Source organism: Leucoraja erinacea, chromosome 34 (assembly GCF_028641065.1).
Source record: "Leucoraja erinacea ecotype New England chromosome 34, Leri_hhj_1, whole genome shotgun sequence".
Classification (NCBI taxonomy): domain Eukaryota; kingdom Metazoa; phylum Chordata; class Chondrichthyes; order Rajiformes; family Rajidae; genus Leucoraja; species Leucoraja erinaceus.
In genome coordinates, this window is record NC_073410.1 from 3,394,652 (window position 1) to 3,411,541 (window position 16,890).

Sequence of the window (16,890 nt, forward strand, 5' to 3'; positions counted from 1 at the left end):
CAGGCCCTTCGGCCCACCAAGTTTGAACCGACCAGCGATCCCTGTACACTAACACAATCCTACACACACGAGGGACAATTTACATTTATACCAAGCTAATTAACCTACAAACCTCTACGTCTTTGGAGGACACTGAAGATCTCGGAGAAAACCTATGCAGGTCATGGGGTGAACGTGCAAATGGCTGATCTCTGCCACTTTTCACACTTCTGTACCTGTTGCCTGATGGGAGAAGGGAGTGACTGGGGTGAGACTCATCCTTGATTATGCTGCTGGCCTTGCCGAAGCAAGCCTGTCTTGGTTTAATATAATCACTATTTGCAAATAAGGTACTACGATGGAATACGTAATGTGCTGTTAGAATAATTGGTGTAACCAAATTCAATGGGAACTTAAAAAAAAAAATTCAATACATACTCAGAAGGAACATATTTTCCAGACTATTGGATGAACTGGATAACTATTATAATGCCAACACAATGCCGGTACAAAAGGCCAAAAGACCTGCTACCTTGACATACAATTTAAATTCAGGCATTACACACAAAGGTACAGAGGTCAATTTGAAGTGTAGCATTGCCGTCAACCATAGTCAGATTCTGGCTGAGTGTTGCGTTTTAGCGTGACTGCCTCACAATGCACTGGCTCTTCCGTCTCAACAGAGAAATTGACAACAACTGGGAAGGAGAAAAGAAATGTAGGATCTAATCTATTGTCTACATTGCACAAAGATAATATTGAGTGCTATAGCAAAGGCGTAATTTGCTTTTAATGATGCTTTTAAACGGAGGATGAAAAATCTGATCGATTATAATGGAAACAGGTACTTCATTCAGTCTGCTTTAAGCAGCAGTCAATGCTGTCAAATGAGTGCCATGTCAAAAAGTCCTTGATTCAATCAAATATCCAGCTATTCCCTTTGCTACACTAAACGAGTGTTATTCTCCCCATCTTCCATCAATTCCCCCCCCCCCAGACTCTCGCACTCACCTGCGCACTTGGAGCAACCTACAGCAGCCAATTAACCTCCCAACCCGCATGTCTTTGGGATGTGGAAGGAAAGTGTGCAAATGGAGGAAACCCATGCAGTCACATGGAGAGCATGCAAACTCCACGCAGAATGCACTGAGGGGAGTCAGGATCAAGCAGGGGTCTCTGTAGCTGCTGCACCAGCTTTATCGCTATGCTACCCCAACTGGTATCACTTAATTAAATATGGTTGTCTGAAATACATCTCAGAGCACTTGGAGCAAGAAATACAAGGAAATACAGATGCTAGAATCTTCAGCAATTCACAAAGTGCTGGAGTAACTCAGCGGGTCTGGCAGCATCTGTGGAGGAAATGGACAGCCAACGTTTTTTGTGGAGATCCTTCCTCAGAGCGATCAAGTCTGAATCAGTGTGAAGAACGGTCTTGAGTGAGCAGCAACGCCTGGGTTGAGTGGTGTCATGAACCAGTTCAAGAGACACTGTCCAACCAGGTCAATGATGAGGGGAGAGGACAGCTATATCATTGAATTCCTTAGGTTTGCCTATGGGAGTTTAAATGATGAAAGCAAGTCACAAGGAAAAGCATTACACGCTATGTAGCTGCTATTGCAGAACAGGAAACACTGCAGGATAACCTAGGGCTTCAGTTTATTGTCACATGTACCGAGGTACAGTGAAAAGCTTTTGTTGCATGCTATCCAGTCAGCGGAAAGATAATACACGATTACAATCGAGCCATTTACAGTGCACAGTGCTTTCCATTGAGCACACAGTCCCTTCCTGAAATGGGGTGACCAGAATTGTGCGTTGATGTTGACTATCAGTGTTAATCTCCACTCAGCATCCTCCTGTCACAAAATATGTCTGCATCTCGGTGTGACGCCAAATTCTCCTGACATTGCAGTGCTTCACGTACTGAAACAATCACTCTCCCTACGCCAGCCCCAATTTAGTGGAACAGTTTTGCCGAGTGTGCTAAACAGAATGATGAAGCGATCTTTAAAAAAATGTGCTTTCAAAGTCTCTTCAGCTTCCAGCTGGATTTCCAGGTGAAACTATCCTCACGGGAGGAAAAAAGACATTGTGTCCTTCTCACCTTGCAAGCAAATTCAGCCTAGTTTTCAACACAGCTGGAGAGAGCCAGCCTTGAGTATTAAGCCGTTCTGTTGGCCTTGTGTTGCATTACTTTAAAAAGAAAATCAAATTCTAATGTACGTACTATTGGCAGAAAATCAAAATTCCTGCAGCCGTTTATATTGAGGGAATTATTTTTTAACCAGTAAGTAAATGGTGTGCTGTTGCCTATAAAAATGTATTACAGAGAGGATAAACAATTCAATCCCATTATAGATAAATAGTCATGTGTAGGAAGGAACTACGGATGCTGACTTACACTGAAGATAGACATACTTCCATGTGGTAAATTAATAGTAGACACAAAATGCTGGAATAACTCAGTGAGATAGGTAGCATCTTTGGATAGCAGGAATTGGTCGTTTCGGGTCGACACTCTTCTTCCTTCTATCCAGAGATGTTGCCTGTCCTGCTGAGTTACTCCAGCGTTTTGTGTCTATGTTCTATTACAGATAAATAGTCATTTACTACATGGAAGTAAAAATAGGTTTGTATCCACTGGAGCAGGAAAGTAAGAAAAATGTACTATTCAGATTTGTCTCTGAATCTTATTGTCTGATGTGACACCAGCTGCCCTATAGACTACTACTGTCTGAAGAAGGGTCTCGACCCAAAACACCACCCATTCATTCTCTCCAGAGATGCTGCCTGTCCCGCTGAGTTACTCCAGCATTTTGTGTTTACCTTTGGGTTAAACCAGCATCTGCAGTTCCTTCATACACACTAGACTGTCCTACTGTGCTTTGTAGATCGATTGAAGAAAAGAAATCTCCTGGTCAGTGCATGTTATTGCTGAAGATGTACATAAATGTACAAGTCGGGCAGGTCATTATTAAAGCAATGAATTGCTGGAAATCACGTTCCCCTCTGTGAAATGCAAGCCTTCCATCTACCCAGCTTGGTATTCCTTCCCAGCTGAGCACATGACAACAGAACGTGAATGAAGTGGTGGGTTCAAGAGAATGGTTGATGTTCCTTCCGCAGAATTAGCAAGAGAGGCAGCAGCACTTCATTTCCTGAGTTACAGTACCTCAAATCAAACGCCTGCAATGATCACATTTATAGAATCAAATCATTATTTCAGCAGGGAAAGCGAATCAGAGGTAGACACAAAATGCTGGAGTAACTCAGTGGGTGAGGCAGCATCTTTGGAGAGAAGGAATTGGTTGAGACCCAAAATGTCGCCAATTCTTTCTCTCCATAGATGCTGCCTCTCTCGCTGAGTTACTCCAGCATTTTGTGTCTATCTTCGATTTAACCAGCATCTGCAGTTATATCTTAAACAAAGAGCATCAGAGACCGTGATCAGATATGGCAATACTTCACAGGGCAGTACGCAAATATACACCCCCAGCGACCATTACTGCAAAGAAAACAATCCAGCCTATACTGCTTCTCAACACCAGTGAATGATTAGCCCTTTGGTAACATGTGAAGAGGATCTGAAGGAAAGCCTTGCCTGGGGACGTGATAGAAGCAGGTACAATTATAACATCTTATAAACATTTGGACAGGTACGAGGGTAGGAAAGGTTTGGGCAGGTCATGCACAAGCCAGTACGATGAGCATAGATCAGCATGGAAGGGTTGGGCTGAAGGCCTGGTTCCTACGCTGTATAACTTTGTGGGCCTATAATGTAAGAAGGTTAAAAGCATCAACCCAATCTGCCACTGTCTACACTCCAGCAGGCCACAGACTGTGTTCGGGAACTGAATCTTGTAACAGATGGAAATATTTGCAACATCAGCGAGAAACAGATGATGTTAAAGCTCACCATCATGTGATGCCTGAAATGTTTTGCTGACAATACCAGAATATTTAACTGGAACTATATATTTGATAAAGGTAGACACAAATTGCTGGACTAACTCAGCGGGACAGGCAGCATCTCTGGAGAGAAGGAATGGGTGACGTTTAGGGTCAAGATCCTTCTTCAGATGTCTCGACCCGAAACGTCACCCATTCCTTCTCTCCAGAGATGTGTCTATCTTCTATAGAAGTGTCTATTTGTGTCTATCTTCGATTTAAACCAGCATCTGCCGTTCCTTCCTATACATAAATATTTCATAACGTTAGATATGCTGTTTAACCAAGAGGCTGGATGTGATAACCCATATGGCCCTTGAATTAGTTGTGCTGTAAATCCAGCCCTTAGTCACCCGTGTCTTTTAAAAAATATATAGTTTAGAGATACAGCGCGGGAAAAGGCCCTTCGGCCCACCGGACCCACGCCGACCAGCGACCCCCACACATTAACACTATCCTACAACCACTAGGGACAAATTTTACATTTACCATGCCAATTAACCTACAAACCTGTACGTCTTTGGAGTGTGGGGGGAAACCCTAGATCTCGGAGCAAACCCATGCAGGTCACGGGGAGAATGACCTACCTGCGGCGTCATTTTGCCAGCGGCACAACAGAAAATCTTCAAATATAGTATTTCTGAACTCACCTGCATCAAAGAATCTGCAGAAATCAACGTTGTAAGTAGCGAGCTGCTAATGCATTTAAATGCATTAGCGTTACTGCGAACTCCCTAAATTAGCGACGGTAAGGGAATCCCCGAACGGAGGGGAATCCCCGACCTCGTGTCCCCGACCGCCGAGTCCCTGAACATTTCCCAGTCTTCAGACTCCAAACAGTCTTGGAGTTGTCCCTCTGCCCCCCCCGGGGCAACCTGAGCATCCAGGAGCGGAAAAGGCTGCAAAAAGTTGTAAACACTGCCAAGTCCATCATCGGCTCTGACCTCCCTACCATCGAGGCGATCTATCGCAGTCGCTGCCTCAAAAAGGCTGCTAACAGCATCAAGGACCCACACCATCCTGGCCACACACTCTCTGCTGCCATCAGGTAGAAGGTACAGGAGCCTGAAATCTGCAACATCCAGGTTCAGGAACAGCTACTTCCCCACAGCCATCAGACTATTAAACACAACTTCAAACAAACTCTGAACTATAACAGCCTTTTGCACTTTATCTGTTTATTTATGTGCGTATTCTATGGTATATGTTCACACTGATCAGATCTGATCTGTATTTATGCCTACAATATTCTGTTGTGCTGCAGCAAGCAAGAATTTCATTGTCCTATCTGGGACACATGACATAAACTCTCTTGACTCGACTTGACCTTCGTACAGACAGCACCGGTAGAACCTGGGTCTCCGGCGCTGCATTCGCTGTAAGGCAGCAACCCTACCGCTGCGCCACCGTGACCACCCTTACTACAATATCCTGCACTGATTGCACCTATAATGTTTTACTCCACAGTTGTTATACCTCGCATTGTGCAGAGGTGGCATTACGTCACACCATCTAATTCATTAACAGCTGGTTCAGGCATTAGTCAGGGTTCTCGTGTACAAGTTGATGTAAAGGTGTTGATGAATGTTTTTACGATAATTCACACCCCGTTCAGATGTGTGGAATTAACTACAGGATACAGGTTGAACATTCTCACAAACATGCTGCAGAGCAAAACTATATGTCTTGTGCAGGAAGGAACTGCAGATGCTGGTTTACACCGAACATAGACACAAAGGGCTGGAGTAACTCAGCGGGACAGGCAGCATCTCCGGAGAAAAGGAATAGGTGACGTTTTTGTTCGAGACCCTTCTACAGACTGAGTCGGGAGAGAGGGAAACATGAGATATGAAAAGGTACATAGAACAAATGAATGAAAGATATGCAAAAGATATAAATCAAAGCCAGCAATGATGATCAAGGAAGGGTGGGGCCCACAATAGTCCCTTGTTGGCTGTAGGGAAGGTGAGAACGAGTGACACAAACAGTGAAACTCAGCAGGACGATAGTGAAATTAGTGAGACTAGGATGGGGGAGGGATGGAGAGAGAGAGAGAGAGGGGATGTCAGGGTAACTTGAAGTGAGAGAAATCAAAACACATACCGCTGGGTTGTAAGCTGCCCAAGCGACTTGTCCATTAGCCTCCACTTGTGAATCTCGTGTCAAACAGCAGGACAAAGTCATACATTAGCCAAAAGTGTTCAGGGTGTCCAACATTGATATGTGAACCATAAATCTGAGTGATCTAGCCCATCAAAGCATAGGTAATTTACTCAGTCTGAAGAAGGATCCTGGCCCAAAACATTGTCTGTCCATTCCCTCTGCCTGACTCACTGAGTTCCTCCAGCACTTTGTGTTTTGCTCTAGATTCCAGCATCTGGATCTTTCTCTTCTTCCGACCAAGCCTCATCTTACTGTGCAGCTCATTCCCCCCGTACTTGTTGCCACTTCCTTTCCATTTCCTATCCTTTGCTTATATTTTTAGGGAACTATTGACTGGAACCGAACGGAATGCTCCAGATATGATTGGGATTTAGCACAAACTAGCGCTATGCTTCAAAGGGTTAATTAATGATCCTGTCATTTGGTGTTCCTGGAATTTATTGCCAGTTCTGTGAAATACTGTATATTTCACAGTGGAATTCTAAAAATTAATGTCTAGGCAGGTACCTACTGTTCTCTCCAACTGTTCTCTCCACTATCTGATGCTGGATCTTCCTGAAGTTGTGTGTGTGTGTGTGCGTGCGTGCGTACACACACACACACACACACACACACACGCTTCTGTGGGCGATTTCTCTCTTAAATTAATTCAGATATGGTTTGAGGGCACAACCTCTAGTTGCAGCCTCATCTGACGTGTGCAATCTTAACTGTATTAAATGGAGGAGGCTGCTGTTGTTGTTTCTGTGGTTCACTCACGATCAAATAATGCAATCGAAAATGCTACGTTCCTGCTGTACTTGTGAATTGCAATCACATTTTACCTGCTCAACGCCATCAGCAGGGAGCAAATTAATGACAGCACCCCTTTCAACCAACACTTAAATTATCACTTAAACGAAGAGATCGGGAAAGATGATGTTTTGAAGTTTCATCTGTAATGGGATGTGAATGTCACTGGCAAGGACAGCATTTATTTTCCAGCCGTTGTAGCCTCTGGAAAAGAGGATATAGGTACGTGCAAGGCAGAATGCTGCAGCGTATCCGAATGCACATGTACACTACATTGTTAGCTGCCATATCTGTTTAGTACAGAATAAATAATGGCCAGAAACAACTTCTATGGTCTTTTAAAAAAAATACTGCCATGGGATCCAAAAAATATATATTTTAATATTTTTACAATTCTTGGTGTGCCTTTTAAGCCAAAAGACAGCCCTTCTGACACTACAGCACTTCCATGGTCAACTTGGATTTCTGCACTGAAGTCTCTGGAGAGGGACTAGAACCTTCAACGTGGTGAGGGAAATTACACACTGCACCACATTAATCCACCTTGCAGTTGAAAAGTGAGATTTTTTTTAAATATTTTAAAACTATAGAACATTTTTGAAATTATTTTGGAGAAACTATCCCTGGAGTCCTTTGCCTAACTTTCAAGTGCAAGGCACAATGGAAAATGGAAAATATGGAAGTAGCTGGGGGAAAGTAGTGGTAAATACATTTAAGATATACAATCTCAAAATACGTAAGTGGTTTATGAAACAAAAACAAAATACTGTACAATTAATGAAATCTATGGGAATTTGAGATGCCAACAGTACATAGAAAGTTGAATGGATGTCAGGAAATTAGAATCAACTCCTCCTCGATTTTCTATGTAATCCAATTACAAACCTTCCTTTCTCTCACAACTAAGTGAATCAGCCCATATTAAAAATAGACCAGAACTAGGAAAATAATTTTCTCCTCAGTGCTGAGCAAGCCATGCTGTGCTTGTAGAAGGGAGAATAGACAGAATTGATTACCTGACAAAAAGACGCTGATATTATCAGAAGTTGACTTGTAGCAAAATAAGTAACGTCTCTGCTGGAATATAGTAAATGGAGCGCGTTTAATAATTGTGAGGAGAGAGGAAAATAATGATCAAATTGAAGGAAAATTGGTGCCCGTTTTAAAAAGTAAACTCATTAAATACAAATAGTAGGGTGAATTGAAGGAGAAGGTGAGATAGACCATGAATTGGGGGAGTTGAGGAGGAAGAGTGAGAGCTTTTGATCCATTGAAAGATACAGCAATGGAAATGGGCCCTTTAGGTCACTGAGTCCATATAGGCCATCAAACACCGGTTCACACAAGTTCTATATTATCCAACTTTGGCATCTACTCTACACGTTAGGGCAATTTACAGAGGTCAATTAATCTACAAACCCACATGCCTTTATGATATGGGGGTAATCTGCAGCTCCTGGAGGAAACCCATGCATTTACAGGGAGATGTGCAAACTCCACACCGACAGCACCCGTGGCCAGAGAACCTGGATCACTGGTTCTGTGAGGGAACAGCTCAACCAACTACCACTGTGCTGGCTTGTTGGAAGAGTTCACCTTGAATTTGAATGAATGAATGAATAAGTTTATTGGCCAAGTATTCACATACAAGGAATTTGCCTTGGTGAACTTGGAATGAACTTGGAGTCCTTCCAAAAATAACATCCTTTAATTCTGAGGCTATGACCTCAAGTCCTAGCCTCTCCCACTAGTGGAAACATCCTCTCCACATCTACTCTATCCAATACTTTCTCTATTCTGTACGTTTCAATGAGGTCTCCCTTAGTTCTTCAAAACAACACCGAGTACAGGCCCAGTGCTATCAAACACTCATCATATGCTAACCTAATCATTCCTGGGATCATTCATGTAAACCTCTTCAGAACCCTCTCCAGAGCCAGCACATCCTTCCACAGATATGGTGCCCACAATATTCCAAATTTGGCCTTACCCGCGCCTTATGGAGCCTCAGCATTACATCCGTGTTTCTTCCCGGTGGCAAGAGTGCATTGAGAGCGTGGCCAGGGTGGAGTGGGTCCTTCATTATGTTGGCAGCCTCTTTGAGACAGTGCCTCCTACAGACCCCATGTCAGTGTCTGTGATGGACAGAGCAGTGTTCACAAAATCAAGATGCTCTCGACCATACACCTGCAGAAATGGAAGATCCACTTGCAAAGAGACTTTATACTTCTACCAGGCGATTCTAATAAGATGGAGTAGTAAAGCAGTCACCTAGTGCGCAGGTCCTATACATGTCTGCAGCTTCAGCTCCTCAGACTCTGACAGATGGCAAAGCGGAAGGCCTGAACATCACCGATGTTCACAGTTGGTGCTCGAAGGAGCAAGAAGAATATCTCTCTCCCAAGTTGCGAGTGCCTAGCTTCTCTCGATTGCCACATCATTGCCTGTTGCTGCTTTCAGCGTGCCATTCTGCACTGGTGTAGTAGTAATGGGAGATTGAGGCATATGCTCACAGATTGCAGATTGTGGTGACATTCATCTCAAGAGTCATAAACCCCAGATGGAACAACAAAATTCTTACTTGCTGCAGTCTCTGCTGCTGCTGATGGTCCACAGTGCATAATAGATGCTTAGCTTTGAGCTCCTGGACATCTTATGAGTAGGAAGGAACTGCAGATGCTGGTTAAAATCGACAATAGACACAAAATGCTGGAGTAACTCAGCGGGACAAGCAGCATGTGTGGAGAGAAGGAAGGGGTGCCGTTTCGGGTTGAGGCCCTTCTTCAGATCTTCTGAGGCCTGATGCAGGGTCTCGACTCAGAACATTGACATGATATTCTGCGGTCTGATGCAGTCTTGTCCCGAAACATTGACTTAGACCGTCGGAAAATTGTCAAATGAAAAATATATCTGAAACTGAGTACAACATGCACTCAGGTTGAATATCAGAGATTTTGCTTGTTTTATATCTATGAAAAACAGCAGCAAATTAAATCACACAATGTGCCATGGTAGAATAAGGATCATTCAAAAACTATTAAATGTGAAATACAGTTTAAACCATAAAATTTTAATAATTGAATTGAAACGTATAAAAGATACTGGAATCAATTAAAATATTAAAGCAGAACAAAATGATTTTTTTTTAAATAAAATAATCTTCCTTCCCATCAGCAGCCAAAGAATCCCGAAATAAAAAAATCAATGGGGTTTCCGATGCTGGCGCTAGTTTGGACGGAGGTGAAGCTGGGGTATCTCAGCATGTGGAGATCGGTCGCTGAACGCAGCGACAGATAGTGTGTGGTCCGCTACTCAGCAAGTCCTGGGGTGCGTGTGCACATCCTCAACCTCCGTTCCAGTGCCTGAACACCAACGGTCCCTGCGGCCAGCAAGATTAGGCCCTTGATTGGTTTGTTCATCTTCCTGGAAGCACTGTAATGTGGACTTGTCAGTGCTGATTGACTTCACCCAGCGAGCCGTACAGATTAGATCACAAATTTGAACCCACGTCTCAGCTCAGGCAGCGGCCCTCTGCAAGGTTGAGAACAATTTCAGAAAGAAAAATATCTGAAACAATCCATCTGCACAGGTTGAAAGATATCATGATTGAAATTGTGATTGTTTAACTTGTAGGAGCAACATTATTAAATTAATTCACCCTGTGTGCCAGGCAAGACAATACTTCAATTTGCAATAAAAGTCACAAAGCTCTACTCTCGTCTCTCATCTAATTTTCAAGATTTTGTTTTCAAGGAATCATTCCACTGCATTTGTTCCCTATGCCATCATGTTTCTTCAATCCCAGCAAATTGCACAGTTAACACCACTTTCCCACTAAAATACAATTCAATCATTTGCTCTACATGCCAAGCCAAGAAGAATGTTGAAAGGATTAGGCAGCTGATCTCAGCGTTTAACTTTGTAAAGATTCATGTGACTGGTTTCCAAGGACATCCTCTGTTGTGTCGTGTGGCACTAACATTATCATCAGTAGGATAGACTCAACAGTTCAAAGGCATTTTATTATCACATGTATTTAGGTACAGCAAAAGGGAGACACTGAGATATGGAAGGGTGAGGTGTGAAAACGAGATATCAAAAGATCAAGGAAAATGTTAAAAGAGTTTAGCAACCGACAGATCAGGTAGGTTTAGGCAGACTGAGCAGAGGTGCTCAGTGAAACGATCACCGAGCCTGTGCCAGGTCCAAACATTCGCTTGCACTTGCTTGCTAAACACTTTAACTCCTGCTCCAAATCCCACACCAACCTTTCTGGCCTGGGCCTCTTCCATTGTCAGAGTGAGGCCCAGTGCAAATTGGAAGAACAGCACCCCAGATTTTGCTTGGGCAGCTTACACCCCAGCGGTATGAATATGAACTTCTCTAACTTCAAGGAACCTTTGCTTTCCCTCTCTCTCTCCCCTCCCTCTTCCCTGTTCTCCGACCAGTCTGACTATCCCAAATTACATTTTGTTTGTTTGCTTTGTTGTCACCTCCACCTAACCAACAATGATCTATTCTACATTTTCCTTGATCCACATCTCTATATGTCTCGTTTTCACATCTGACCCTTCCTTATCTCTGTGTCTCCCTCTCCCCTGACTCTCAGTCTGAAGAAAGTTCTTGACCCGAAACGTCACCCATTCCTTCTGTCCAGAGATGCTGCCTGTCTCGCTGAGTTACTCCAGCATTTTGTGTCTATCTTCAGTGTAGACCAGCATCTGCAGTTCCTTCCTACACATAAAGTGTTTCTTTGGTGTTTTCAGAGCCGAGAAAGCAACTCCTCCCCAGGGTTGCAATTAGTTCACTCTAACTAAAACTTTATGCAGTTAATATTGCTGCAATACTGTACCGAACAATGGACTTAACAATACTCATGTGTATAGTTATTATAGAGTCACAGAACATAAAAACAAGCCCACAGAGTCCATACCGTCTTTACATATGAAGTTTTATTTTATTCCACCCCGCTCCCCCAGATTCTACCAGTCTCCTACACATTTGGAACAATCTACAATGGCAATCTACAGTACAATTCTTCTCCCATCCTGCGTATCTTTGGGATGTGGGAGCAATCTGGAGCGCCTTGGGGATAATGCATGTGATCGAAGGGAGGTCAGGAGCAAACCCGAGTCCCTGCAGCAACTTTACTAGCCGCATCACTGCGCTGTTTGTCTCTTCGATTACCACGGTTTCTACCAAACACATATTTATAGAAACCTGCAATACTCTGTCTCTCTTGCAATGAAAGACATGCAATAGATCTATTCCCATTGCATCACATATTTTTTTTTATCATCAAGCAATTAATATGCATTTCCCTTTAAGGTAATGAGAACTCAGTTCCACTGACAACCAAACTCTGCAGAACTCAAGTTGAAGGAAGTCTTCAATCAACCTGTGCAAAAACCAATATGCTGGAGGAACGTAGCGGGCCAGGCAGCATCTTTGGAGGGAAATGGACAGACAGCATTTCTGGTCAGATCCCACAACCATTTCCTCCATAGATGCTGCATGGTCCACCGAGTTCTTCCAGCGCTTTGCGTTTTGCTCAAGATCCCAGCATCTGCAGTCTCTTGTGACTCTCCTCCCTCTTCCATCAACTTTCTATTGTCGCTGGCTTTGAAAGAAACTAGAAAGTTGCCAATCTTGTTTTGCAATAAGTTCCAAAGTGAACAACATTCAGGGGATGTCACGACCTTTAAAACATCTACTTGAATACTTCTCCTCCATGTCTCAAACAACATCACATGAATTATAAAACCAGGGCCACTTATGGATTATCTCTATTCTGCAGCAACCAAGATAATGGCTTCATCTCTGCTCAGATCATGTCTCTGAATAAATTCAATTACAAGAACTAAAGACTGTCATATTGCTTATCTGCAAACATATATTCTGCTGTTATGGATATATGCAGACATATGCACTGTATTTAAACTAACATCCCATGTAATATTCCCCTCACTTCCTGCTGCACCATCTACCACAGTAGACAACCATCTGTCTCGTCACCTCAGTCACTCTGCCTCTTCCTCCTCCTCCCCAATACAATCCTGGTCCCATAACAGTGTATCCTCCCACCACCCACCCAACCCCTTCCACCCATATCCCTCCCTCTGGATATAGGCACAAAATGTTGGAGTAACTCAACAGGTCAGGTAGCTTCTCTGGAGAAAAAGAGTAGGTGATGTTTCTGGTCGGGACCCTTCTTCAGACTCTCCTATCCTCTGGCTTCACACTTCACTTCTCCTAGTCTTTCCTTATCTGACACTCCATGTTCAGCTGCTGCTTTTGTCACCATCTCCACCCATCGGCCAATCGCCCCCTCCCTCATCTATAATCCACCTGTCACTTGTCAACCTTTACCACACACCCTGCCTGCCTCTCTTTTCCAGCAATGTGCCCATTAATCACTCAGTCTGAAGAAGGACCCTGACCAGAAACGTTGCATGTCCATTCGCTCTACACGTGCTGCCTGACCACATAGTTCTCTCATCACTTTGTGTTTTGTAACGCATTTGTATGGTTTTAGTATTGGGGTTTTGTTGCAAAGTGGCTGCACGCTGGACAAAGCATTGTGACAAAACACCACTACTGTTACATTCTGGTCTCTTGTAAATACAGGATTGTCATTGAATCCTATTTACCACATCGGGCCTGGCCAATTTAAGGGCTGCAAATATTCTTCACATTCTGTAATGTATCAGGATTTTGGTATTTTATGATACTGTGTGGAAAATGATGCCAGATAGTGTAAGCTATCATCGGATGTGCCCGACTGGTCTAGTCACGGTGGAAGTTGCTAACCGTGCCTCAATCACCCGTTCTCAAATCCGTGGTTCCTGAATAACACTCACCGGGCAATCAGAATCACTGAGCATTGCTACTATACATGCCTTACAATGTCTCACTTGGACACGATCCGCATTTTATTGAAGGCATCCACCCTCTTCCGGCCTGTTTACCTGCAACCCTGATGGACAGACACGGTTACACCCGATTATTGCACACTGTCAATTAAAATTAGGTCACACACCCACCGCGATGTGTGACCTAATACAAGGAACACATCTTTCAATGCATAATTACAACTAGTTTCACGAGAATACAATCCAGACCTCGTCAGAAGCAGCCCAGGAGCATTCTCCCGTGATTATTGATACCCCGGACGGGATTTTCGATCTGTATTCGAACTGTTTACGGGTTTGAATGGGTCTGATGTTAAACTGGGAGCGGTGCATGCTTTAACCAGGCGCCGAGGCTTTACACACTGCAGGTAGACAAAAATGCTGGAGAAACTCAACGAGTCCAGCAGCATCTATGGAGCGAAAGAAATAGGCAACGTTTCGGGACGATTTGCCTATTTCCTTCGCTCCATAGATGCTGCTGCACCCGCTGAGTTTCTCCATCATTTTTGCCTACCTTCGATTTTCCCAGCATCTGCAGCTCCTTCTTAAATGCAATGCACTGCAATCCACTCACCAGTTTTCCTGCATCCATGCTATGGCTCCCCTTTCATCGAAACGTTTCTCAAACTCGTATTCCTGCAGAGAAATCACTGACATGTTCATGTTCTCCGCTCTTTGGTTTGGTCCGCGGGGGGGGCGTGCAATGGTGCGGACTCCTCTGACAAGACGGGGGCTCCTCGTGAATGAGCTGCGGGAGGGAGGGAGGGAGCAAGCAGCAGGTGAGAGGGTGAGGGTGACTTTGAGCGCTACAACAGAGCGTGTGCTGCTGCTGCTGCTGCTGCGGCGTCGCGTCTGCAAGCGGTGACCGTGAGCCGAGCCCGGATCGCTCTCCACGCAGGGGTGATCCCGGACACACACCTCCCCTTCCACGCTGCACCCCCGGCGCTCCATTGCTCCCAACCACCCCATCTGTATTTACAATCACCATCAGCAAACCTACACCGGCTCCGGGTTTTGCTACCCCTTTCCAGCGCGATGTTTACGCGATATTACCCGTGCATTCACCCCTCCTGGGCTGTGCAATGGGCAGGGTTGATTGGCGGGCGTGCAAGCGCATGGGCGCAGCGTTGCTGGGGCCGCGGCTGCGATCACCACCCCCTGCCCGCTTTGTGTGTTGTTGCCCTGGTTGCAACTGCCCCCCATGCCAATGCAATCAACACTTTCCCCTTGCAATGTCCGTCCCCAACCCCGGGGGCTGCCCGCTTGCTCCCCCATTTCACTTTGCTGCCGTTCTGCCAAAAATGCACACCTGTTGCTGGCACAGAATGCAAATTATTTCAGTCGTGCAGTTTAACTGCTCTCCGTTTACATCGGTTAAGTTTATAATGGTATATGGACACACTGATCTGTTTTGTAGTCAATGCCTACTATGTTCTGTTGTGCTGAAGCAAAGCAAGAATTTCATTGTCCGATCAGGGACACATGACAATAAACTAACTTGAACTTGAGTTTTAGTATATTGTCACGTGTACCGAGGTACAGTGAAAAGCTTCTGTTGCGTGCTAACCAGTCAGCGGAAAGACCATACATTACAATCGAGCCATTCACAGTGCACATATAGATGATGTGAATAATGTAGAAGGGTCTCGACCCATTCCTTCTCTCCAGAGGTGCTCCCTATCCCACGCAGTTACTCCAGTATTTTATGTCTATCTTGGGTGTAAACCAACATCTGCGGTTCCTTCCTACACTATTTGATTTTACCACTCACGTTTCAGATCTCAACGTGAATGTGAATCGAAAGCATCTCTTTAGTGTAGCTGCAGTAAAGAGTGAAGTTACTAAAAGGAGCACATCTCACCAAGAAATGCAGACCATTGTACAACATTTTGTTTGAATTTCTTCTCAAAAGTTTCAGAACTTTTATGTTACAGCACATTTTTGTTTTGTTTTGTCGTACAAGATTTTAATTAGGAAAAAGAATTGGGGAATTGGACGATGCACCCTATATTTCCAAAATGTCTAGTTTTGTAGCTAACTAAAATTGGAGAACTCAATTGTTCAAACCTTTTCAAACTGTTATTCTGTTTCCATTACACGACAATGGTATATTAAAACCCGTTATTAACACTGACTACCTCCTGCACTCATGCAGAACTCATTGACTTCATTAACTTTACTTCTAATTTCAATCCTGCACTCAAATTCACTTGGACCATCGCTGAAATCTTCCTACCATCACAGGAGACAGACTATCAACTGACATCTATTATAAACACACTGACTCCCACAGCTATCTAGACTACATTTCTTCCTACCCTTCTTCTTGTAAAGAGTCTATCCTCTACTCCCAATTCCTCCGTCTACGTCGCATTGGCGCCCAAGATGAAGTGTTCCATACCTCAATGTCCTAATTCTTTAGGGAATGGGGATTCCCCTCTTCCATCATACACGAGGCCCTCACTAGGGTCTTCTCGATATCCCGCAGCTCCACTTTTGCTTCCCCTCCCCCAAGTCGTAACAGGGAGAGTCCCCTTTGTCCTCACCTTCCACCCCATCAGCCATCGCACACAACATATAATCGTCCGCCATTTTCGTCACCTCCAACGGAATCTCACCACTAACCCCATCTTCTCTTCTCCACCCCTATCTGCTTTCCACAGAGACCATTCCCTTCACATCTTCCTGGACAACTTGTTCCTTCCCACCCAAACCACCTCTTCCTCAGGTTCTTTCCCCATGCAACTGCAGGAGATGCAACACTTGTCCCTATACCTCCCCCCTCAACTACATCCAAGGACCCCAACAGTCTTTTCAGGTGAGGTAGAGCTTCACTTGCACCTCCTCCAACCTCATCTCCTGTATCCGCTGTTCCAGGTGTGGACTATTGTATATTGGCGAGACCATTAACAGGCTTGCCAATCGTTTCGCTGAACACCTCCGCTCAGTCTGCCTGAACCTACCTGAACTCCCGGTAAAAAGGGCAGAGTTATCAATTTCTGATAAATATACTGATAGTATATTATAGTCAGACAATTAATATGAAATCCAATACTGAAATTACAAATCTTGAATTTGTAACCTTTAAAATTCA

The 16,890-nt window shown here is 44.1% G+C and overlaps 1 protein-coding gene across 1 annotated transcript in view; it reads right to left on the minus strand.

Moving 5' to 3' along the window:
* LOC129712916 (elongation of very long chain fatty acids protein 6-like) overlaps positions 1-16,526 on the minus strand; it is a 35,028-nt gene extending 18,502 nt beyond the window's left edge. The window contains exon 1 of the mRNA XM_055661671.1: positions 14,371-16,526. Coding sequence (XP_055517646.1) covers positions 14,371-14,765 — 395 coding nt within the window. The 5' untranslated portion in view covers positions 14,766-16,526. The remainder of the gene's footprint in view (positions 1-14,370) is intronic.
* Positions 16,527-16,890: the final 364 nt, after the last annotated feature.